Source organism: Scomber scombrus, chromosome 13 (genome assembly GCF_963691925.1).
Source record: "Scomber scombrus chromosome 13, fScoSco1.1, whole genome shotgun sequence".
In the NCBI taxonomy this organism is placed as follows: domain Eukaryota; kingdom Metazoa; phylum Chordata; class Actinopteri; order Scombriformes; family Scombridae; genus Scomber; species Scomber scombrus.
The window spans coordinates 8,588,891-8,613,705 of NC_084982.1; the positions used below are offsets into that span (position 1 = coordinate 8,588,891).

Below are 24,815 nucleotides of genomic sequence, written 5' to 3' on the forward strand. Positions count from 1 at the left end.
ATAATTGACTCATAACTAGCATCTGTAAATGTGTATTATGCACAGCCACAGCCCTCAGCCTCACCCTGTCACACATTTTCAAGGCCTGAGAACTTCCACCAAGACTGAAACAAACGACTCTCTCATAACTGTTTATTATTTTCTCACAGCGTAAGGGCAGAAACCAAAATGATATAATAACAGGTATGATAAATGTTAGGTCATGTGCAAAAACAATACACAGTAAGGCTTGTTAAACAGACTGTATTACTATAGCAATATCTGCAGCTTTTCCCATTACATTTAGTTGATAGAATTAATAGAAAACCATGCAAACATCTTAGAAAATCAATTGTTTTCTGTGTCAGGCTGGGAAATCCTTAATTTTATTTTTAGGAAATGCTTCATAGAAATGTAGATAATGTGTTCTTCCTGGCTCACAAAGCGTTCCTCACTGAAAAATTACCGACTGTATTGCATGACATCTTAGAATAAGATTATGGACAAAAGGTCATAAGATGCATAAAAATTAGGAAAAAAGTGGTACAACATGAAACATTGTCCTCTCAATCATTCATAACTTCCTCTCATTTGCTCACCTTCACAGGTACAAATACACACATGATTTCCACTCTTACATTCTCTACATCCATTGTCTGTAAGTTCTACTTACAATAAATTTCTTTTTGATAAAATCTATAGCATCTTTAAAAACATCCAACTTCAGTGGACTCTACAAAGGCTTAGAAACAAGATCTCTTGTGGAGGATGAGGTCATGGTTTCACTAGCAAATTGATGATGGACACTACAGGTGAGCTGCCTCTTACAAGTACACACACACGAACAAAGGAAATGACAGGACTGCCTCTAATGATGATGCTTTGATCAAATTTGATGAAAACTAAAATAAAAAACTAGATATCGGGCAGCAATTTAAAAAATGAGAAAGAAAAAGAATGAGAAATCTCAATGTGTGCATCAGCACCAAGGTAGCACATGGAATATACCAAACAGTTGTGACAAATTGAGTGAATTATTGTGCTGTCATACTAATAACTTCTTTAGTTTGCCCCAATACTAGGATTTGGTCTATTAGTACTGTTGGATACCTCTTTGAATGCTGAACAGTGAGATGGTTAAAATATTTATGTAACAAAAATGTTCATGGTCCAAAAACAAAACAAAAATTTCACCAATATTCAAAGCTCTGAATTTGATTACACCCATTTGACAATGACTAAAACAAAAAAGATAATAAATATTACTGAGTTACCTTTTCCCTCAGGCGGGTACATTATTTTTAGAAGCTCAATAATAATCGGTCAAACCTGTCACCATCAACTTAGGCTGAAAAGCTCAATAATTTATTTGTATTGCCTATGAATATCTGGACTGCTCACTGCTCATCTTTGCTTTTCTCGAACCCCTTATCCAGCCCCGTTGCCATAGTGACAACGTCAAAGCAACGTTCAGTCCCGGGTTCAGGTGAGTGACCCACAGGGATGCAGTCATAGCCTTTGCCTGCTGAGCTCATGCGCTTGCGGTTGCGTGCGCCAGGCTGGTAGAGCTGCATGGCTGGACGGTCCTGCAGGGAGACAAGAGCGCAGAGCACGGGTGAGAAAAGCACAAGTATGTACATTTAATCATTCACGTTCTTTATCCACTTAATCCACTTACACAGGGATGTATGCCAACATGCACGGGGCTAGCAGGTAGTGACATACCTTGAATAGGTCGTCTGACATCACAAGCTGACCCCACCCCCACTACCACTAGAGCTCTGAGACACTCCCAGGAAGTTATGAAACCCAGGATTTCCACCAAACCATGACTGAGGGCTCGACAAGCAGACAAACTATGTGGGTTAAAATAATAACCTTTCATTCATATAATCTTATTTTATTTAGTTAATATGTCATAGATATATTTGAGTGTATAATGGATTGTATTGTATTGTATTTATAACATTATTCCAAGATTATGAATGTAATCCATGTAAAACATACAATGTCAGTGAAAATAAGGATTTTTCTGATTCTTTATCATTTCAATTGGTGATATATTGTTTTCATGTATAGAAAAAAAATCACCCATCCATTCATCCATCCCTGAATGATTTCCACTGATAAACTGTTTGGCTTTTGGATCCCTGTGTTTAAATGCGCACCTCACACCAGATGTTCTGTGAGCCAATGCTGCTAACATCAATGCAGTTTTTTCAAAGGGCCACACACAGATACACCAAACAAACACGTATTCATCCTTATGAGCAATTTCAGGTCAGTCACCATCTGCAATGAGTCATAACAATGAAGTTAAAGGACTACATCATAAGAGACAAAGCAATTAGTTGTCACCGTTCCCCCCCATCTCATGCTCACCTTCTCGCTCACCTTGTTTCGGAGGCGTTCCTTCCTGTTACCCAGGTCCTCCCTGTCCTCTTTTCCCAGTTTGTCTCCACTGTCAGGGCAGTAAGAATAACCGTGATGGTGCCCCTCTTTCTTGGCTCGATCCTGGCAGTAACCCTTTCCCCATTTTGTTTCATCTTTGCGGCGCATAAACTTGTCAAACTCATAGTGGTGCCGCTGACGTTTCCTCTCGTCGTCCTTCCCTCGGTGGTCTTTATCTCTCTGTCTGCGGCAGTGCTGTTCTCTCTGTTCCTTGTCACTCTCAGGCTGACCTCTAGTGGTCAGAGGGGAGATTACATAGACATCAGATACATGATTATTACAAAGACACTGTTATTTTTTTTGAGAATTCTTAGCAAAACTGTGACAATAAAGAGTACAGGTTTGACTAGAGAACATGAAGTTATTCAAATTTGAAACAGTTTGGCCTATAAATGAATAATACTGAGGTAATAAGTAGTATGTATGTCTCATATATAGCTCATCATAATTGATAATATAGCAGTATAGGATGGCACATTTTGGATGTAAACAACCATTAAGCAAAATTAAAAACATAACTAGTACTCCAATTAAGAGAGGAGTGATAGCAGATTTCAAATGTGTGTTTTAATTAAGGTAATTATTGGGAATGTGCTTTTGTTTATATTTGGATCATGGAGTGTAATTTCATTTGTAATTAAACAATTTAATAACATCTCACAGATTAGCAATTACTCATTAGAATAAAAGAAAAGAACATTTAGTAGGCAGGTTGTGAGCTAATCCACCAACACAGCTTGTGCACGGACAGACCCCTCCCACGGATTGTTTGTCCCCCAACCTACTTAGTGACACTGAAAACTACAGATTAATGTCTTTTTGTAAAGTGGAAACATATCTAGAGATATCTAGAGAGACCTATTAGTAACCACTGACCTCCCACTTATGTTTCATTAGTGGTCAACCCACACACAGCTCCCAGATGTAAATGTTGACATATGTACTTTGTTGCAGATACTCTCAATCTCAATCTCAGTCAGTGAAAGGGTCCTTCCTATTTAATAAGGGTGCTTATTAAAAAGCAAACTACTTTAGCAGTGTAAACATACACCAACAGGATCCTTTCAATTATTTACTATTTGTAAAATTCCTAGGGTGATTAGTATTTACACACTAAGTATGCTTGAATGTAAAGTGGTACCAACCATGGTATGATTACTGGCCATCCTGATCCTGATAGATTTAACACCTTTAATAGAAACATTTTGATGATTCTTACTTTTCCTTGGGGTCCTTTGACTTCATTTGTCCACCAGGTTTCTCCCATTTCCCTCTGTCTGTCTCCCCAACTTCACTTTTGTCCTTTATTCGGTCTGAATCCACATCATCGTCCCTGTCACTCTTCTTTAGGAGCTAAAACAGATAATAATAGAGGCAACAGATTGCATAACCACATGCTAAACCATTTAAAGAATCCAAACAACTGGGACATACAAATAAGTGTGATTTTTCAAAATGGTTACCTTAATTTTGATGTCTTTATCAGACAATTTCTTCTGCTTCTCTGCCTCCTTCCGTTTGCGTCTCTCCTCCTCCCGTCGCTTTCTCTTCTCCTCCTCTCGTTGCCGTTTCTTTTCAAGCTCTCTTCTTCTCCTCTCCTCTCTTTTCTCCTCCCTTATTCTCTGTAAGGGGGAGGATGATGCCCATTACAAAAGATGTTTCACATCTTCAGAAACAATTAATATGAGCACTTTTTTTCCTGTCTTACCTGTTTCTCAATTTTCTTATTTTTGATGTACTCCAACAGCGGTGTGGTCCGTTTCGCTGAAATTGAGAAATAAACAGAAGTTCAGTCATTTTGTGGGAGCTATTACTCTGACATTTGTGATCATTTTGCGACTTTGTGACTTACCTATGAGCTCTCTGGTTTTTGCCTCTATTTCTCCCAACAGAGTCTCAGGGTTGGCCATAGACTTTTCTTCATCACAGGAGTAGTTCTCCAAGAACCGCTTATATTCTGGGTCTGAGGGGATTTAAGACCCAGGATGAATACAGACTATAGCAACATATGTTTTAATAGACCAAGATTTATTTTCTATGGCTCTTAAATCCATGATGGAACAAAATAATGTCAATCAGAGTTGTTTAAAATGCAAGCTCTGTATTTCACTACCTTCTTCAATGCTCCCAACTTTGGCATCTTTCTTTTTTAGCTTCTTCTTGGAGATTTTCTGGAACGGGGCAAACTCTACCACTGCAGGGTACTCCTGACCTGAGTAAATATTGAAATAAAAGGCAGCTTGTCACTTCACACACCAGCAATCAAATAGTAACAATGGCAACAAAAGCTCTAAAGCCACCTCTCTGTCCATTTAGTGTGGTTTGCAGCTGTAAAACAAACACACTTTTGTTTGCATTTAATATAGCACAATGGGTATAGTGGTGTACGTCCACCTTCATGGCACCACAGCAGCTTTAAAGTCAAACTGAGTTTAAACAAAATCAGGAGTTACCCTTGTTGTCAATGAAGACATAGCCATCAAATCGGTCCCGAAACAAAAGGATATCTTCAGGGTTTTTAAAATTGATATATGCTCTGGAGAACAGGTGGGGGTAAAGACTGCAGAGACAAAGCAAAAAGTCATTAACGTCTGTATAAAAGGGACAAATCAACAATATTTGCTATTTCAATCATAAGTAGTTTTGTGAATGGTTGAAGAGGTTATCATGTATACCTTTGATCGGCTGGAAAGAACTCAAAATAGTCATAGGAAGGAAGTGGACTGAGCTGCTCTTCTAACAGGTCCTTTGATAGGTTAGGTGGGAGTCTTCGAATCACCACCTGTAAAACAATCATTTACACAGTATTCTCAGTTCAGAAGGAAGGCCATTGTTGGTGGTGCATGTGTTTCTGTGAGTTCAGGGATCAACCAACCTTTGGGTACTAGTTCTATTATATACCAGAGTTTCTCCGCTTTTGGGTTAGGTCCAAATGGGGTCAACTGCTGTGCAAATTAGGTTATGACAGAATATTGTACTTAAGATATATAGTACACTGATATTTGTTTTACATTTTTCTCTTGTGTAACAAGTTTCGAGATGCTCTAAAGGGGCATACAACTGAAATGAGGAGGGAATACAACACATCCAGTAGAAACAATTTTAAGTTTTCTTTGACTCTGAAGAAAACATTTTATAGCCCGAGTTACAAACTGTGGCAAAAGGATTATTTTTTCAGTGTTAAAGCTACTCTCCTCACATTATCTTTATTGAAAGTATCAACAACCAGGATTGTGTCAGTGTGAGAAAGTTTTCTCCTCTCTTCCACCCATCAGAAACATCAACATTAATAACAACAAGAACAATAATAATAATAATAGGCCTAATAATAATAATAATAATAATGATAATAATAGTAGGCTAGTAGTAGTAGTAGTAGTAGTAGTATTAGTAAGAATTCACACTAGCTTACGTATTACTTACTAATATACCACAACTTATAAGGGCAAATGTATAGTACCAGTTAATAGTTTGGACAGACCTTCCCGTTCGCTTCAATGAGAAAGTGTGTCCAAACGTTTGACAAAATTGTCTTTTTAAAAACAGATTTTAAAAAAACTGTTATTACGACCATAAAAGGTTAAATAAACATATTCTAAACATTGTAAAATTAAATGATGCTCATTAAATGATAAGATAATCGCTATAGTAAATACGATTACAATGTGAGTCCCTTATGATCAGTGTTTGCAGCACATCTTTAATCACTTAGCTGCCAATGTCAGCTCCTTTAACAGACACAAACAGTCGTTACATCAGTAGAGGCAGTGAGGAGTACTAAATAAACTAAAATAGGAGGTTGTGGGTCTAGCTGACAGTCTAGAGAAGCAGTGGGATTGTCCTCCTCCTCCTCCTCTTGTCGCTGTCCGCGGTGCTGAAACCATCCCACCTTCCTCCCAGCCTCCTCCATGTCTGTTTTCCCACGCAGCGTAAACAACGGGGCACATCGCAAACGCTCGGGTTCCTACCTTTGTAAAAACCTCTTTTTTCTCTTCTTTCTGCTTGGAGTTACAGCCAGTGTTGTCTTGCTCTCTTGGGAGGTCCCTAAACTTTATCTCGACGACGTTTTTCTCCTTGCCCACCGTCATTTGGTCCTTTTCAGACCTCATTTCTCTCCATCTCCCTCTCGGCAGTGTTGTTACTTTATACTCGCGAGATTACAGTAATATCGCGAGTGGAGGGGGCTTTAGAAAGACGGCTTTGATGTCAGTGAGATTGAGCTGTGTGGCTGTGCGGTTCATACATTGACAGTGTTGGGGAATAAATAGTAACTACATTGACAGTGCTACTAAATGTAAGTGTAATCCCTTACAGTTACTGAGAAAAACTGTAATTAAATGACAGTTATTATGAAAATGTTGATGATTACAAAGGGGATTGCATCTGAAGTCAGACCTTTAAGATTTTGCTCAGGAGGGGGTTTCCCCCTCATTTTTAATATTTAACATGTTACAGAATACATTGCTGTTTTTAATTCTTTGAAATCAATATCGTTTTATATTTTGTAAATAAATCATGATGTGGGTTTATTTGGAACACACATGAGCTTAAATGTGTCACTATACCAATTAAGCCTATGCCAGACTTTTGACTTTTTTCATAAAATATCTTTTATAAAATATCTAAAATATCATTTTCAAATAAGATATAAATCTTGCTTTATATGAAATGATCTCCCTTATACATCATGTCAGTATCCATGAAAAACACCTACATTTAGATTTTGGTGGGCTTAATGGGTACTCTTATCCTAAAAGTTGAAAACATTCATTAGAAAATTAGAAAAGTAATCAAATGTAATACGTTACATTACTTTTTATATATAATATATATACTTATTACATTTAAATAGGGTAACAAGTAATCTGTAACCTATTACATTTCCAAAGTAACCATCCCAACCATGCTGGATTGACTGCATCCTGGTATGAAAGGCTTATATTACTGCCAGCTGGACCTTTCCCATGTCCTCCTTAATTGTATTAGATTTAATCATATGTAGGAGCCACAACAGCATGTCCAATAATCAATTTCCCTTTGCCTTCCAAATTGTAGGTCCACAAACACAAATTTTCTCAATAATTACAGTTGGGTTAAGGGTTAGGGTTAGAGTTAAGGTGTTGTGAATATGTCTAATGCTGCAATACCTATTAGCCATTTTCTACTATAGTTTACTGTACGAATCACAAATGACACAGGCAGTGCTCAAAGGTATGTTTTTAAACTTTTTATTCTGTCTTATTTTGATTATATTGTGTTTTTAAAATTATGTTTATATTTTACAGGGAATATTCATAATGTAAACTGAATGAGCTCACATGTCTAAACGCACATTTAATGTACGTTACTTTAGTAAAAGGTATGCAGTTGTTTTTTTAATATTGCAACAAAAAAACCAACATCAGTTCAAGCATACATTAAGACTATCTCTAATTCTTTCAAGATATCATCCATAGCTCATATTCTCCAATTGACCCTCCATTGCATGACTGCATAAGAGCACATAGTCCAGTTTTTACACCCAATTAATGATGCGTGTGTGTGTGGTGTGTGTGAAGATAATCCGACTTCCACTTGTTGTGTCACTGTGTAACTGCGGGTTGAGTTAAATGTTCCTCCAGCCCTCAGCGTCAGTGTGCGGGTCCGGTGTCGGGCTGCGGGGCATCATGTTGAGCTGATCTGTGCAGGGCGAGCTGCCTGAGGCGGAGATTCCCGCAGAGCTCCATGATTCAGAGTAGGACGACTGGCTCACTGACCGACCGTGGAAGTCTCGCTGGGGTACTGTGGAGCAGATAGAAATAATGATGCAGAAATCTGACTTTTCAATAAAAAAAAAAAAAGCATTTGCGTCACTCCATTTTATTCTTTATTGGAATAAACTGGATTTACATCTCCAAATGCGTTTTTCCTCACGCATGCATGAACCATAACATCTCCATAAATCAGAATCCATGCGTGTTTTGTTTTATATTAACTCACCACTGAGGAAAGTTTGCCTCCCACTGCTGGTTTCCACACACAGCAGAGGTGACGGTCTCTCTGGCGTCGACACGGAGCTCTTCAGGCTCGGGACAAAAGTGGAGCAGGTGTCCAGGTCTCGACAGACCTTGTCTTGGTTGTAAATGACGGCAGATTTAGACGGAGTGCAGCCCATCTCTTATAAAGCTGCTCCAGCCACTCTCCATTGGAAAACAGGACCCAGAGGTAAAGGGTGAAATTCTGTATCTGGTCGGTGGTTGTCAGAGGGAGGATAGAGAGGAGTTGTGTGTTTTTCATTTGAAGCAGGGACCTCACTCCTCCCCTAGACCGGAATATGACATTTGAGAAGATACTCTATGGTCCAGTTAGTCACCTCAATACTACATGAACATCTCTTTACATGTTTTTTTCTGTTGAAGGGTAATTAAGATGTAAAATCTCAGTTCAGCAAAACTTAATCTGTAGTGGATTTCCTGCTTTGAAGAGTTTAGTATGCATAATGATAAATATATGTTGAAGGACAGTTTAGATAAGATTTGACTCTGTAGACAGAACATACATTTCTGTGCATTTTGGCGGAATAGGAAATCACTGAAAACAAGTTATCTCTCAAAATCTTGTAACATAAGTGTTATTAGGTTTAAATATATATCTACTCTAATGACCTATGCAGATATCAGAATAATTACCACAGCATATTTATATCAAAATGTATTTGAGTATTAAAAAACTAAATCTTGTTTCTTCAATCTGTTAACTCAAATGCTCAGTAGTTTACTTTTATGATTGTAAGTTTGCAAGAATTATAATTAAATGCAAGTCATCAATTTAGACACCAGAACTCTAGTGCTCAGCCATACTGCCATGACATAATCTGTTCTGCTGGTTTTACAAATTAACCACTTTATTCAAATGAAGACAAACAACAGATATGATAAAATCTTTAAAGATAAATGCATGGTTTAATTACCAGTAACTGTTTTCACCCAAACTGCTTGTCTTGAGCTGGCTCTTTATTCAAGGTGAAAATCCACAGGTTAAGCAACACGGAAGGTCCTGCCATAGGCAGTAATAAGTGACTTTAGTCTTTTAATAGTGAGATGAGGCGTACGGCTGTGTTTGCTCCGTTCAATCAAGTGTCAAAGTATCACATCTTCCCAGTGACTTCAGGCTTAACCCAACGTCCAATCTTCATTCTCAACCCCTTAACCAAGGCACATGTTAATTCCCCTTTAAAAGTGCATTCTTGCTAAATTGATCTGATGTACAGCAGGTGCTGTACATAAATTCACTCACCCACTTTTATGCTACACAACAACACACTACACAACACAGCCATATCTAATGCACAAGAAGGGAAATCCACAAGAAACCTTTGGTGGAGGAGAAGTGCCCAAGTTTAGGTTTGAAAGTTGTTCTTGGGCTTGGATATGTGTACCTAAGACGACCTGTTGCTACAACAGTTCCACCCCTTGACAGGATGCAATCACGTGCTGGTGTCGGACAAGGTCTCTAACATCACGTCGCTTTCATACATGTCACACTCCAAGGTTAAAGAGAGTCGCAGGGGTGTTTCCAGCATCATCTTGTCCTGATTTGACAGTGGCGTTTCCAAGGACGCAATGCTGGTGTCCTCCAGTCTTGGCGTGGCTAGAAGCTCGCTGGGTTCTGATGTGTTCAGCATCTTCATCAGTGCCGGAGTGTTCAAGCTTCCTCGCACCTTGTCATTGAGGTCGGTGCCTTTGTGACAAATTTAGAGACAAATTTCACCACATTAATACTAATGCGACTAAAACAATCGAGTATTTCAGAGCATGAAATGTTGAAATTTCCTTCACAGTAATGACAGCCAAGATGAAATTCTCTGGCACTGCCACTTATAGCTGTGTCATACCTATGTAGGCATCTGTGTCACCAATGTACATCTCAATGCAGTGGCCAAGCATTGTCACAGAAAACGTGTCGTCCCTTTTCAGTCCAAGTGCCTGCCACAGAAACAAAAAAATTTGATGTATTTATTGACAAAAAGGAAATTCATTCAACCAATCACAAATTATGCTCCATATTTTGGTGTTAGGTATGACTGATGACTGTCTAATAAAAACTAACAAAAACAAAAACAGTCCCATGTCATCCAAGATATTATACAATGCCCAAGCTATTACATTCTTCAATTTTGATTTCATTGCAAAATTAAAGAAAACAGCTGATGGTTTTAACTGGATTTTTAAATAGTATTTATTGGTCCAGTCTAATGCTTGATTTTATGTTTGTCATTTTTGTTGCACAAGAAACAAAACCCACATGGACTGAAGAGAAAGGGACTATACCGTATGGAAGTAGTCAATCGCACTCTCAAAGTCGCCCATGAGGCTGTGCACATATCCTATGGCAGCATAGGTGGAGGCATGCTGAGGGATTAACACCAGTGCCTGACGGTGGTACTCCAGAGCCTGGTCGTACTTTCTACAGAAAAACAGAGTATAACACAGTCATTATAAAGGGAAATAAAATGTTTAACTTTGTAAGCAGATATTTCCAGAAATATCACAGAATGAACACAATATATTACTTTACTATCAACTGCACAGATGTGTCAAAACATTATTTAACATGAGTACCAAAATCTTGGCACATTTCACTGTGTATCAAGAAGTAGTCTGACAATGACTAAAACACCTCCACTTTGTAAACAAACGCCTGCAAGCACTGACTGAGTAAGCCAGTTCCCTGATGTGCATTGTAACTAAAAGATACAAATGGGTATTATACCATTTAGTTTTTACTATCCCAGTGAAACTTAATAAATGCTAGAAAGAGCCTCATCCTGCAACATGCCTATAAATACATATACAAGTGAAGAAGGTGGTTTACATTAGTCTATAGATACTTCAATTCTAATCACAATAAATAATACAATCCTTAGAATAGAACAGAGTGGCAACTAAATGTAGCCTCACATAACAACGGGCTATAAATGTATTGATGACGCACCAACAACCGACACGAGGCATTCTCTTTGTATGGCTGATATCTCCTCTCTACAAATAAACTATCCAAACCGTTCAAAAACAACCACTTGTGCGGCTACATTCACATATACTGAGTGGAGACTGTGCATAATTCATTTAAGTGTATTCAAATTAATTCTCAATGAGGGGCCTACCTATGCTGAACTATATTGTTAGAGAACAACTGAGGACGGTTTTGAATATAGTTTGAAGCAGGCAGGCGAAAGAAAAAATAAAAGATATGGAGGGGAATGAACAAATCAGACGAGAATGTCCTTCAAACAATCTTCTTACAATCTTTCATTCAGGATAAATTTAGCCTCCTGTACTTTGCTGGCATTATATGTCCTAACTCAGAGGAGAGCATGAAACCCATGTCATATGGAAAAAAGGCAAGATCAAAGATCATTCATTCAATAGAAGACTGCACAATAAAATCGGATCCATACTTACTTCAATTTTCGACACACATGGCCCAAGTTGTTTAACAAAGGCTCCCATTTGTCCACTGTTACCTTAAATTGAATGAAAAATAGTATAAAGCATACGTTAAGCAACAGTCATGTTTGAAGATGTTCATCATTTACACAAATGTAATAAATTAGCAGTTACCTCATTCCCTATGGCTTTGATCTTCTCCATTGCGTCAAGAAATAACCGCTCTGCTGTCTTCCAGCTGAAACGACAGATGTGGAAAATATTCCCACAGCATGAACTTTCTGCATAATAAACCAGATACTTCTTGTGTAATCTATGTATTCTCAATGTGTGGCTGCTGTTTCAGTTTATCTTTAAATCAGTCTGTACTTTGTGTTTAAATGTTTTCCTGGAATAAAAGGATCAGTTTACCCAGATTAAATCACATTATGCATATTAATTAAATGTGTCAAAAACAAGGAAAATCAAACCAAACTATATTACTGAGGATCAAATGAAATGAGAAATGAGAAAATGTTTTTTGTATAATCTGAGTAAACCAAAAGATCTTTCCTTTAAGAATGTACAATTTAATCAGTGGGAGTTACACCGATGTATTATCTGATGCTCAGAGTTACGAATTGGAGTAATTTTATGTAAATCTCTCAGCCAACTGTTGGACTGCCAGAAAAAGTGACTGAATACGAACAATTTAACCCTAAAATAGATTTTAAAGCGAAGTGAAATAGCTGCTGCTAATTTTGTCAAGCAGGGACTGTTCATTCAGTCATTTCATTCAGCCTGATAGTCCCTTATATTTAGTGATTACATGAACAGTACATGATGTTGATTCTTTTTAAATTAGCCCCACCTTCTTAGTCTACTTTTAGAAATACCACTACTGTGTGTCACCATTCATATGTGCTGTAGTAACCTTTCTGTTACCTTTGTCAAACTAGAGAGGACTCAGCCATTTTAATGTGTGTGTTTGTGGCTGCATGACTCACTCTCCGTTTTGAAAGGCAACCACTGCCACTTCGTGTATGACAAATGGGTCCTCTGGAGCGATACTCAGAGCCTGGCTGAAGAAACGTTCTGCTAGCTTGGAGTTGTTGGTCAGACCGTACTCTAGGCCAATGTACAGCATGGGTAAGTGACACCTGGATAAGAAAGGGCAGGAGACAATAAGCAAGCTATTCCTGTATTGTTTTTTTTCTTAACACAGACTCAAATCTCAACCCTCAATAAGGGTTTTTAGGCCTTTATCGAGTTATATTAAACCTAAAAAATTAACACTGTTTACATATCATATAGTATGTTAAAAAAATCACCACTGCAGTTGAAAAGTTTAATACTCAAGCCTGCATCTTTTTTTATTTTTGTAAATTTGAAAAATAAACATGTCATGAGTGGTTTCAATGGCAAAATGACCAGTCCAGACACTTTAAATTCACATTACAAACTGCCAAACTGAAACCAAAAAACAAACAAAACCTCTAAATGCATGACTTGTGCACCATTAGTCGTGGCTATGTGGGGTTTTTATTGATTGACAGACTGCCAACTCAGCTGTAGTGCTCATCTGTGGCATTTCAGATAAAATAATGTAGAAGAGTAGAGAACTTAATGATTTGTCAGTCATGTGCCTACCCTTTCATCAGCTGGGCAGCAGTGAAGTAGGCAGCCATGGCTTGGTCATGCTCACTTTCTACTGCAAATGAATGACCATAGGCAATCCATGCAGGACCATATGTCCTCTCCAGGGTGGTGGCTTTGCTACAAGAGAAATGAAATATTTGGCACTTAGAACTGAAACCTAAATATAAACTGCCTGAAACTGAAAACAGGATGGACTTCCTTTTACAGTACAAATAGATACCTAAGGTAGCGCCGAGCATGTTCGTTTTTATGGCCAACCATGAGATAATAGCACCCAACAGCAAACCAGGAAACCTGCAAAAAGGTTTTCATCTGATTACTAAACAGATTAACGTAAGTAAACAGAGAAAAGTGTTAGAGTAGCAACACTTACTGGGTTGTTGGGATACAAGTCTACAAGTTTGTGCGAGAGGTAAAACAACTCTGAAGGGGGAAAAAAAGAAAAAAAGTTTAACCAACTAACAATACATTATAAAAGCACTCTTAGTAGGCCAAACAATCATACTGAACATTATTTATGGCTGGTATTTATCATATATTTTACCATTTGCTTTTCCGAGCTCTACCAGAGTTCCTATGTGGACTGGCAGACAGTTGGCATGGAAGGGATCTTTAACCATCACCCTGAAAATACAAACAAACAGAGCTGCATCAAACTGTATTGTGTTTTGTTTTTGCATACAGACATTCATAAACTTTTAAAGTTGAATCCAACTTTGGATTTTTTTGTAATGTTAACAGCCTGAAATATAGTTTTTTCACATCATTTAGAGTTAAATTTTCCTTAGTGGGAAAAACTATAAAGTAAAGACAAAAGGTAATAAAAAATCAAAGCTTACTAAGCTATAATACACTATATTCAGGTGACTTGAACGTGACTTGCTCCAGTAGTGAAAACCACATGTCAAGATCTCCTGTTCTGCCAGCATGATTGAGATATTGGCACGAGTGGCAGCTGCCAGATAAACAGGGAAGCATGTGAGCAAAGTAGAAAAGAACATGTTTGTGTAATGACGGTTATTTAAGAAATTATGTAACTGTGTTGTTCTGTGTCACGAGGGTACATTTATGTGGTTCCTCAGTTTGACTGTTCGACTACACTGGATCCGTGGGTGTGTATCAGATAAAAACTTTCTCTGATTGAGAAAGTTTATGAACAGGTATGAACAGGAAGTAATGTGAAAGAGAAAAGCAAACAACACATTTTGTACCCAGCTGATCAACAGTGGAAAACTGAAGACACCTACATTGATGTGAGTTTGTAGCACATCTTGAAATCACAGTTATAATAATGCCTCTCAGCAAGAGACACCACTACATCCAAGTTGTCCTGAAGACCATTGACCATCTCTGGCACCACCAAATCACTGGGCTTGTTATACTGCAGTGGGAAAGAGAGGGAGAGGGAGAGGGAGAAAGAGAGAGAGAGAGAGAGAGAGAGAGAGAGAGAGAGAGAGAGAGAGAGAGAGAGAGAGAGAGAGAGAGAGAAAGAGAGTGAGTGAGTCATGCATGTGCATGATGGGTGGGTGCCAGGTTTTAAAGTTAGTAGGTGGGAAAAGGGATAAAGCAAGGTTGTGAAAAAGGAAACAAATTAGAAGAATTAGACATAAACAGGGCAGAATATCCATAAAATGCATTTGCATATTCATTAATATTAACTGTAAAGAAATAAACCATGATGCCCTGCAACAGTGTAGAGCACCATGATATGGTTATTTGCTCTCTCTGAGGTCAGATTAAAGGATGAGGCGGGATAGTACATTGAAACTCAAAATAAACTACAGTGCCAATTTTCATTATGATGAAGGAACATAAGACCCCCTGCAATAATTAAATGTTTTAATACCGTTTTGAATACAAAAGGAAATACTTCTTAGTCGGATAAATTCCTTGTTGGTTTTTTATGGAATTTGTTGACAGTAACAGAAATGTAAAATATCACCTGCCTTATCCTTTAATTAATTAATAAGCAAAGGACATACACAATCCTTTGGAAAACTTATAGCACAGCTCCTTTACCTTCTTTAACTTATTCTCAAATAGGAAGTGCAACAGCTCCTCCTCTTCTTCGGTGCACTGTTGACTCAGAGGAAGTGAGTCGAGGAAGTCTTTCTCTATGGAATGAGAACCGAAGGTTTCACATATATTGACGATATTACAAAGGACACTTAAATGATAATAAACAGCACACATCTACAGACACATCAGTCTCACCTTCCTGTGCAGTCAACATGTGGTGTGAAGTTAAAAGGTCAAAGGCTTCAAAGCAGTACACATCCAGTTTCAAGGCCTCTTTGTAGCTGGAGGTGGCCAGTGGCCTGTTGTCCATGGCATCATAGATCTTACCCCGCAGGAGGCAGATGGAGCTGTTGATCTGATATTTCAGAGGGAACAGGCAGAACAGAAGCAAGAGGGCAGAGGTCACAGTCTTTAGTGAATGTCATTGTAAAAACATTGCACAACAGAGATGATATTATATTCCCAACATTAATGTCATGCAAATTGTGCCCGCTCAAAATAATCCTTCTGCTGCATTCAACTGCTTTAGCTGAAAATCTACCTAAGAAAGACTCAATAGGTTTTTAACCACTGACTTATTTCTAGTATAATATCTTTGATGATTTATGTTTTTGCTGTGAACAGGACTTTTGCACTTTATGCCAATCAAAATCGATATACGAGTCTACCAGTTTGGCATGTCAAAATGGGAAAATAAATGATTGCACATAGGATACTGCATTCAATGATTGATTGTTGTGACATTCTTACATTTATAAGAAATAATACATTCCTATTCAAAAATGTAAGATTAAACACCAGGAACAACACTAATACCAATAACACCAATTGAGTGAAAAGTCAGAACACTGAGAGAAGATTCCTCTGGCAGAACAGCTACAGATTTCTACAACAGACAGCGTTCAACAAGAGGAAAGAAAACATGAGTGGGGGTGTGGATATTAGGCCTGGGACCAAAATCTCATATCCCGGTACAGGTCATTCATATCCCAGTAACGACACCAATGCCGATATAGCACATCTTAATACATTTAGTAAATAGTTGGTCCAAAGCGAGATGCTACATTGGATTAATGGCTTGTAGATTAATTGTTATAGGTGAGCGGCAGTGAATGCACTGGCACTCAAAGCTATTTTTGATTGTATTTTCCAAAATGAGGGACATAGTCATAACATCAGCTCACACATCATTAGAACAACAATAAATATATCATTGTAGATGATATATATCACACACCCCTGGTGGATATCTTTAAGCTGATTATGTTTCATCAAAAGCAACACTACAGCACAATGCTGAGTAATTAAATGGGACTATTCAAAACTAAGAAAACCAATATATGACCTAAATGAGCTTTGAAATCATGAAATTGTGTGCAGAATTAGATATATTCCAGTGTTTAGCAGCAGACTTACAGAAGCAGGGGACATGTCCCAGTCCTTGGTTGACTCTGTTGTCCCACTGTCCTCCTTCCCACTACTGTCCAGCAGCTTCTTACAAGCTGGCTCCTCTGCATCCAGGATATCCAAGGCCTGCTGGAACTCTTTGGCAGCATACTAGAACAAACAGACATAAAATATAGCTAGACAAACTCTCTGCATTACATTATGAAGTTCATTAACAACTAAGAGAGGGTTGGAGTTCATACAGTAGAGGCATGTTTAAGTCACTTACATGGCACCTAGCAGCAAGATACTGACAAGCTCCATACAGCTGTGTGAGACAAGACGAGAAGAAGTGTTGTTTCAGACTGGGGACTGACATAAGGAAAATTATGCTACTGACTTAATTCTTGTAGGTTTTATTTTAGATTTCAACACATAAAAAATCATTACACACATTAAAAACACAATATCATCCACACACGGCTTTGCACATATCAATAATTCACACATATCCTGAAGTTACCTTGTCAAGTTTTCGTGAACGGAGGGCATGGGAGGCTCTGTGGTACTGTGAGGTCAAGTAAAGGCACTGAGCTAGCCAGTAGATATCCTGTGGATCCTCTGTATGTCAAAGAGATAGGTAACTTTGGGTCATTCATTTGTGAAGTTAGATTGTCAACACAGACAGACGGGCTACACAAAGCCACTGCAGCTGATGTGCTATCTGCCACATCCACTGCTGAAAAGTTGCCGTACAAAGTGTGATGGTACGTAACATTGATCAAGATAACAGGACCAAAACACGAATATCATCTGTATGACAAAAGCTATGTAACTTTAGGTGACAGATTAGTAAGTACGTGGTTATAAACAGCACTCACCGCGAGAGAGGGATGCTATCTTGTCGGCCCAAAACAGAGCACTTTGATACTGTTGCTGTAAACACACAAACACATATAAAGACGGGATAAGAGTCATTCAAAAGCGTATTTTTGTTGTCGTTTGCCGACTAACTGGCGGGGTCTCGAGTGATAAGGTTTGTCATTATTAATGTCAGGTTTGCTCGCAAGCTAGCATTAGCTAGCAACACAGAAACTCAGAAAGAAATCCTTAAATGTTACCTGGTCGATGTACTGCCGCACTCGCTTCCGAAGTCTGTCGAGATTCATTTTGATTGTTTTTAAGTCGACGTTTTGACTATCAAAGGTGTTTCATTCTTAGAGACAGAAAAACAAAACAATGTGTCAAACTGTAGTAACGTTACTGTAGTACGCGCTAGCTTGTTAGCTGCGTAAAATCAAATCCGCGGCTTCTTCTCCTGCGAGTGTTCCGCTAAACTACGCCGTGGGGAAACTCGAGTGTATAGAAGGTTCCACTTTCGCTGCATGTTAAGTTGTACATTATTGTATGAATATAAAAACATTTACACATTTCATTTGATATTTTTCTTATTTCTTTATTTTTTATTTATTTGTGTCCTCATCACATAAACACATTACAAAAGGTTAGTGAACTTTATTTCTTCGTGAATTAAGGGAAGTATTGTGCTCATGAAATGATCCTGGTACAAAGCCTATAGGACTACCAATGCTCTATTTAATGAATGGATTAATTGTACAATATATCTATATCTATATCTGCTATACAATTTCAGGGTTCAGTTTCACTTGGAGCTAAGGTTGTATTTGTCCAAAACTGCTCAAAGTTGAGCTAACAGGTTATCTTTACAGTGCAGAAAATGATTACTTTGCTTTTACAAGGCATTTTATCCCTCCTTAATACTTGTGGTCTCCTGTTCATGTGTTTTAGGTGTGTGAGGAGTGTTGGGCATTTCAGATCCATCAGGATACATGGCCCTTTCAGCAGTGTGAGGGTTTTTATCTGGTGTGACTTGAATGGTGTCAGAAGAACCGGGATTCTCAGGTGTATCTGGTGAGATGGATTTCTCAGGTATATTTGGTTTAGGTGCAGGGTTTGTAGTTGTCTCCTCTTGCTCTGTTCCTGTATCCTCTTTCTTGCTGGTTTCTTTCCTGCTTTCATTTCCCTTAGATTTTTCTTTGCCCTTGGTCTTGGTGCTTGCAGGGCTGTGTGTGGTTTCATCAGCACAGGTCTTTTTTTCTTTTTTACAGCTACAGCTCTTCTTTCTGGGATTATCTTGGCCCTGAAATTGATAGACAAAACGAAATCTATATGGTACAAAATCATTCAGATACGGTTTAGGAGATCATTGTGACTCTGATTCGTGTATAGAGTGAAGAATATAGTATTGTGCTTGGCATGTGAATCACAGCAGTAATGCTATACTGTACATTACATCAAAAAACAAAAACCTTTTGTTGACTTGCTCCTCGTGGGTAACGTGCAATGGCGTCCATCACCTTGAGAGTTTGGAGCCAATCCTCATGCCAGCCCCTCACATTGTAGTGTGACCTGCATTGGCTCAGACGGAGCAGGATCATTTCATTCTCCTTGGTAATACGGATCAACTCCAGCTGTCGCTTCTCCTTGCCAAGGCTACAATGACGAGTAAAGACAGGCCGGGTTTTTAGTTTCAAAGGCCACCTTATTTCTTGGCAATACAACATGTTGCCTTCACATGTTGACTGTAAATATTTACTTTTCCATATCCTGATTTCTTTATTGCTTTCAATGCAAAGTCCAAACCTCAACTTACCTTTTCTTGTCATAGTAATTCCTGTTGTCAACTGCTCCAGTTGTTCTCATGATGTGTGATATTTTGTCCATCAGCATACTGTTTTCCCTCTGAATCTTCATCCTCCACTCCTCTTCAAGCTGAATGCAATATCATATGATTAACCCAGAAACACAGCCTAAGAGGGAACACATGACAAATTGACAAATAGTCAATCTTTTCAATACTTTGATTATTGTATTTGATCAGTTTTGTAGTCACTTATGATTAAAACAATATTCTAAATTGAATTGGGTGCAAAAACATTCTGATCGTTTAATTTCCAATATTAGTTTGTAACTAATACAGATTGTACAGATCCTGTAGTTTCAGCACTGTACTATCTGCTGCTATCCCACAAACATGATTTAAGCTGAGTTGAAAACATGTGAGATAAAAAGCAACCTTTAGTTTCTTCATCTTCAGAGCCAGATGACTGTAGGTCTTTGGTGGAGTCATATTTATTGTTGGTTTAGCTGACTTCACCTTGGGAGACATATACAGCACATATAGATTGTATAGGACTGAATAGTAATATTACTAATTTCAACATACACTAACTGGATGGGTAAAAAAAAGATTGAATAAAAGCCCAAGTTACAACTTATAGAACCTAACCGTTCTCTTGTGTAAATCATATGAAGATTGGTCCCATTTCTGCTGAAGATATTTGCTTCCAGCAGGAAGCAGAGGTTGATATGCCAGGTGCTGCATTATATTCTGTTAAGATAAAAATATTAGACAGGCTGGCAATATTACAATCCCCCCACTCCCACAAAAAAACAAAAACAAACAGTAATGCATTATTATGTTGTGGTCCAGCACTAATCACATAAAAGTGGACAGTATGCCAGCTTACCTGGCCCCTGGGGGATCTCTGACTCACCTCACAGTCTGTGGCTGGCCTCGTGTCTCAGTATCACAACTCTTCATCTGCCCAAGTGTGTGTTTATGCCGAAACCCTCCAGGTAGACTGGAGCTCAGAGACCGCAGTCTGTTTTCTGCCAGTCATACATGGTTGCCATGACAGCAGCTGGAGAGCGGGGAGATGAATGAATGGTTTCAAACCATGTGCTTGTCTAGCAAGTTCCACACAGAGAAAGGCATACAGGCATAGAGATAGGCTAATTAGTGAGGAGATGGCGGAGAGAGTGACTGCAAAATGAGCTGCTGTGCAAAGACACCGTTTCACACAGTTCAAAGCCTGAAATTGAACTGGAATACAAAATGTATTCATGCTGTTTTAAACTGTTGCTCATGCCTGGAAGGAAAAATGAAGAAACAAGCTTTCTGTTAAAGTCAAAGTTGCTGATCCAGAAAATGAAATCAATTGTAGAATTTTACATTTAATGGAAACCCTGCTACTACACCCCCCCCCCCCCCCCCCCCCCAAGGTTAAAAGCGTGTATGTTACTGTATTTTCCTACTTGCTCCATGGAGACAATTACAGCCTTGGGAACGGTTACTTAGAAACTTACATTAGAACAACATAAACACACTTGGTGCAGCATTTTATACAGTTTATACAGACGATAACCACAGAATCTAATCCACATAGTAAGCCGATGGGTGCAAAAATTAAAAAAAATATGCACAGAAATGAAGTTTATTTTTAGGTATAAAAATACTTTCAATTAAATTGAATACATACACCAGATAACAACATTAACTATGTTTGATATCATGTTAAATTATATTGTCATGTAACATACCCAATACAGATATACTTCCAGATAATACAATACAAAAGAATGTATCATCAAAGATTTGTTGAATGAATTCCATTGAGGCAGTATGACTTCATGAATGAACATCTATCTACATTACAACACCCCCCTCTACTGACTAGAGCTGGCTATGACTATTTTTAGTGCAACAGAGATCACAACTGTTAATAATTCAAATCTCATGCCAGAATGAACAACCAAAGAGCTCATAAAACTGTAATAGATAACAGTAATAGATGATCATCATTCTTTTCCTTGCACCATGATAATCTCTCATTTTCTCTCATGTTTAGCACAACAAGGTGTAGTGTGCTTTTTTAAAGCTGGCAATGAACTCAACAATAATATACACAATGCAAAACCTGTGTAACCAACTATCAAGGCTCAAGCAATATTTGAGCAAACAACTGCACACATGTAACTTTCATGAGTGTATTACAAAAGATTACAGTTGTGTAACATTGTAGGAGTTGTTGTAAATCTTCCATGGCAAAAGGTGATTCTTCATGTCTGACATCTCCCCACAGATGCCCTCAAAAGCCAATTAACCGTTCTCCCCAGCGCAGTCACATCTCAGTGCATAGGAAGAGCCTTCATGAATGAATTATAGGCAGTAAAACGTTTCCAGGCCAGTTTGTTACTTTGTTGTATAAGAGAAGACGACTTGATGGGACAGATGGCGGATACCAGGGCGTTAAAATAGGAACTCAACCTTTCACATTCTTTCTTTGTGCTGGCTGTTTCTAGCCCATTTCCAAAAATGAAAATCCCTTGTTATGTAGCTGAGTATCAAGTGGGGCTATTGCAAAAAGCATATGCACGTTACTTTTAAAACCCTACTATTATGAGTTGAATAAGAAACTCTGTGCACAATGCCTTTAGAAAGTAAAAAGACCTGCCCATACCACCCCACACTTTTACATGTTTTATTTTCACACTCACCTTTCAAGTCAATCTCTTTGAGCTTTGCTGATCTGGACGCTACAGATTTCAGCCGTTTGTGAATCTGTCAAGTTGCATGGGGACTGTGAGGGCAGAGCAATTTTCTGCCACAAATTCTCAACTGGACTGAGGTCTGGATGCTGATTCATATTGGGGGTTGTTGTCTTGTTAAAAAACAGATCTTTTCCTGAGTTGTATTTCTCTTGTGGACTTAATTTGGACATCCTGTTGAAGAGGCACATTCGCCCCCTGTATGTTGCTGCCACCACCAGGCTTCATGGTAAGAATGGAGAAGCCAAGAAGTTAGACTTTGGACTCATAAGAGCCAATAATCTTCCTCCATCGTCAGGGTCTCCCATGTGCATTCTAGCAAACACGTACTCAGATGTCCATTTATTCCTGCTTAGGGTGGCTTGGGGGTAGGTGCTGGAGCCTATCCCAGTACACACCAGGCTAGAAGAAGGGTACAACCCTTCATATCAGCTTTGGGCAAAAGAGTCTCTAGTTCACCTAAATTGGATTTCTTTAGGAGGAAACTGGAGCCCCTGGAGGAAACCCATGCAGACACAGGAAGAGCATTCAAACTTACAAACACAGTTTTTGAATGTACAGCATCTCCCATTTCAGCCAAGGAACCTTGTGGCCACAAAAATGATCTTCACAGGTCTTTTGGCAACCACGCTAATGGCCTTCTCACTCAAACACTCAAGTGTAGAGCACGACTTGCTCTGGGCCGATTTACAGCTGTGCCAATTGTTTTTTTCTTTCCCTGATTGACCTTTCTTGACTTTGTGCATCAGAAATCTTCTTTTGTCCTCTGTCCTGACTGGTATTTTTCAGTTAACTTCTTAACTTCTAGGTTTGTCTAGAAGGATCCTTCATATTTATTTATTTGACCTAGTCATTCAACCAAAAATCCCTTTGACACACCTTGATCAGACACAGGGGATCTCTATTCAATTACAATGCCCCCTCTAAAAACAACTGATTTAAGAGGGTTACTATTCACCTAAACAAAAACAATGTTTTGTTTTCACTGACATTTAAAAGTTTTTCTTTCTGTTGATCCCTGTCAAAAATTACATTCATATCAATTGAAATTCAGTGTTGAGAGAATGCACACATGAATACGTTTTGTTGGTTCCTTATATATCACCATTAAATAAGATTGGAGATAATGATGCATTTAAAATAATGAAGCTTGTTTTCATGTCCTGTTCATAATGGCAGGGGATGCTAGCAGTTCCAGGGAAGTCTCAGTGGTGGATCTTCCATTGCACCATTGTGGGAATTGGTGCTAAGAAAGAAGGTCTCTTTGGGAGAGGGAAGTACAGTAAGACCTGATTCACATATCAACATAACAGATACTGTGTGTGTGTGTGTGTGTGTGTGTGTGTGTGTGTGTGTGTGTGTGTGTATGTGTGTGTTATGTTTTTCAGATGAAGCCTTTGTTGCATTATGCTCCTGGAATTTCAACATTTGTGGTGTATTTCTGTCCGTTTTGTTAGTGTTGGATTATGTTAGGCAGTACAGGTCTCTATTTACAAGAAATGAGGATAATACTTCACATATTTGTAGCTCTGTTTACCTCAGTATGGCCACTGAACAGTACCACCCACTGTCTCTCCTGTTGGCCACGCTGTCTCCACAGATTGAGACAAATACCAGGAGTTCCCTCAGAGCTCATATTTTGCTAGTCGATGCCTTTGGCCAGAACCACAGAAAGATCAGCAGGAAGTGTTTGAGCATTTCCCCCAAGGTTACGATCGAGGCTTTTTTTTTTATCTGAGTGATGGAAAGCAACTAAGGTAACAGGTCCCATGATAGAATCCTGCTTAGAGGTGGCTGCATCGAACTGAATCCCAGCCTGAACAGACACCTACAATCAAGACTTGTTGTTAGTAAAAATATGTTTTTCTCCCGTCTAGCTCTTATATTTCATCATTTTGTCAAGCCAAGGTAATTCTAATGTCACATCAGAAGTGAGACAGAATAAGATACTGTTGAAATTAAAACAATGAAACCTTTATTGTGCATAAGTATGCAGTTAGTTGGCTCAAATGTATCACTTCATACCTTTTGGATCAAGAGGCTTTCAAAGTGATGGACCAGGAAGCTTTTGCCAACAGAAGGAATTATAAACACTGTCTTGACCTTTTAAATATAGAAACAGACATTAGAGACACCTCTAGGGATACTACTTACTTCTTTTGGAGTTGACCCTGTTCTGCCACTATCTACATGATAAAGCAATAAAGTATAATACATGTAATCTTTGATCATATTAGAAAATACAGAAAACACCCATTCTGATTACATGTATGAGTATTATGTGAGTGTTATCAGCCCCTCTGGTTTTTCCCCACATCTGCACCTTTGTGGGAAAAAAAAGGATAACCCTAACAAAATCTGAATATCTGTCTTACCTGATATATAAAAAGTAGTTTCAAAGTCAACACAATTTTCAGCTAATGGATGGTAGAATAGGTAACGACACTAAGGCACTATACTCTCAGCTCTGCTGCTCCATTAATGCTGCTGAGCTACAGAGGA

General features: G+C 38.5%; 3 protein-coding genes across 4 annotated transcripts; all 3 read right to left on the reverse strand.

Moving 5' to 3' along the window:
• Positions 1 to 118: 118 nt before the first annotated feature.
• Positions 119 to 6,539, reverse strand: upf3a (UPF3A regulator of nonsense mediated mRNA decay). 2 transcript variants are annotated; one of them, XM_062431681.1, is made up of 11 exons: positions 6,399 to 6,539; positions 5,106 to 5,212; positions 4,884 to 4,990; positions 4,544 to 4,642; positions 4,283 to 4,393; positions 4,139 to 4,194; positions 3,894 to 4,052; positions 3,650 to 3,783; positions 3,212 to 3,214; positions 2,374 to 2,662; positions 119 to 1,565 (listed from the first exon to the last, which is right to left on the reverse strand). In XM_062431681.1, exons 1-11 carry the CDS (start codon positions 6,537 to 6,539, stop codon positions 1,377 to 1,379), a joined length of 1,395 nt encoding a protein of 464 aa, XP_062287665.1. In that variant the 3' UTR covers positions 119 to 1,376. The 2 variants fall into 2 exon arrangements, with proteins under 2 accessions (XP_062287665.1, XP_062287664.1); XM_062431680.1 differs by having other exon boundaries at positions 2,362 to 2,662.
• A 2,831-nt stretch (positions 6,540 to 9,370) lies between these two features.
• On the reverse strand, positions 9,371 to 18,212 carry cdc16 (cell division cycle 16 homolog (S. cerevisiae)). Its single transcript, XM_062431669.1, has 18 exons — positions 18,023 to 18,212; positions 17,783 to 17,837; positions 17,425 to 17,522; positions 17,191 to 17,229; positions 16,932 to 17,072; positions 15,711 to 15,870; positions 15,516 to 15,610; positions 14,744 to 14,877; positions 14,041 to 14,120; positions 13,870 to 13,919; positions 13,717 to 13,790; positions 13,488 to 13,613; positions 12,845 to 12,997; positions 12,033 to 12,096; positions 11,874 to 11,935; positions 10,740 to 10,875; positions 10,304 to 10,394; positions 9,371 to 10,149 (listed from the first exon to the last, which is right to left on the reverse strand). The coding sequence occupies exons 1-18, from the start codon at positions 18,068 to 18,070 to the stop codon at positions 9,896 to 9,898; spliced, it is 1,860 nt and encodes a 619-aa protein (XP_062287653.1). The 5' UTR covers positions 18,071 to 18,212; the 3' UTR covers positions 9,371 to 9,895.
• Positions 18,213 to 18,443: 231 nt separating this feature from the next.
• Positions 18,444 to 19,381, reverse strand: LOC133993377 (neurofilament medium polypeptide-like). Its single transcript, XM_062432295.1, has 2 exons — positions 19,232 to 19,381; positions 18,444 to 19,062 (listed from the first exon to the last, which is right to left on the reverse strand). Exons 1-2 carry the CDS (start codon positions 19,358 to 19,360, stop codon positions 18,667 to 18,669), a joined length of 525 nt encoding a protein of 174 aa, XP_062288279.1. The 5' UTR covers positions 19,361 to 19,381; the 3' UTR covers positions 18,444 to 18,666.
• Between the last annotated feature and the right edge of the window lie 5,434 nt (positions 19,382 to 24,815).

Coding starts and splice junctions, on each gene's coding strand:
- LOC133993377 (XM_062432295.1), bottom strand. CDS start 19,360: ATGATCCTGCTCCGTCTGAGCCAATGCAGGTCACACTACAATGTGAGG. Junction 19,063..19,231: donor GAGGAGCAAGTCAACAAAAG/GTTTTTGTTTTT, acceptor TATCAATTTCAG/GGCCAAGATAATCCCAGAAA.
- cdc16 (XM_062431669.1), bottom strand. CDS start 18,070: ATGAATCTCGACAGACTTCGGAAGCGAGTGCGGCAGTACATCGACCAG. Junction 15,871..16,931: donor GGGACATGTCCCCTGCTTCT/GTAAGTCTGCTG, acceptor CTGAAATATCAG/ATCAACAGCTCCATCTGCCT. Junction 13,614..13,716: donor CATGCTCGGCGCTACCTTAG/GTATCTATTTGT, acceptor TTTCTCTTGTAG/CAAAGCCACCACCCTGGAGA.
- upf3a (XM_062431680.1), bottom strand. CDS start 6,539: ATGAGGTCTGAAAAGGACCAAATGACGGTGGGCAAGGAGAAAAACGTC. Junction 4,394..4,543: donor AGTTGGGAGCATTGAAGAAG/GTAGTGAAATAC, acceptor AAATCCCCTCAG/ACCCAGAATATAAGCGGTTC. Junction 4,195..4,282: donor AAAAACCAGAGAGCTCATAG/GTAAGTCACAAA, acceptor TCTCAATTTCAG/CGAAACGGACCACACCGCTG.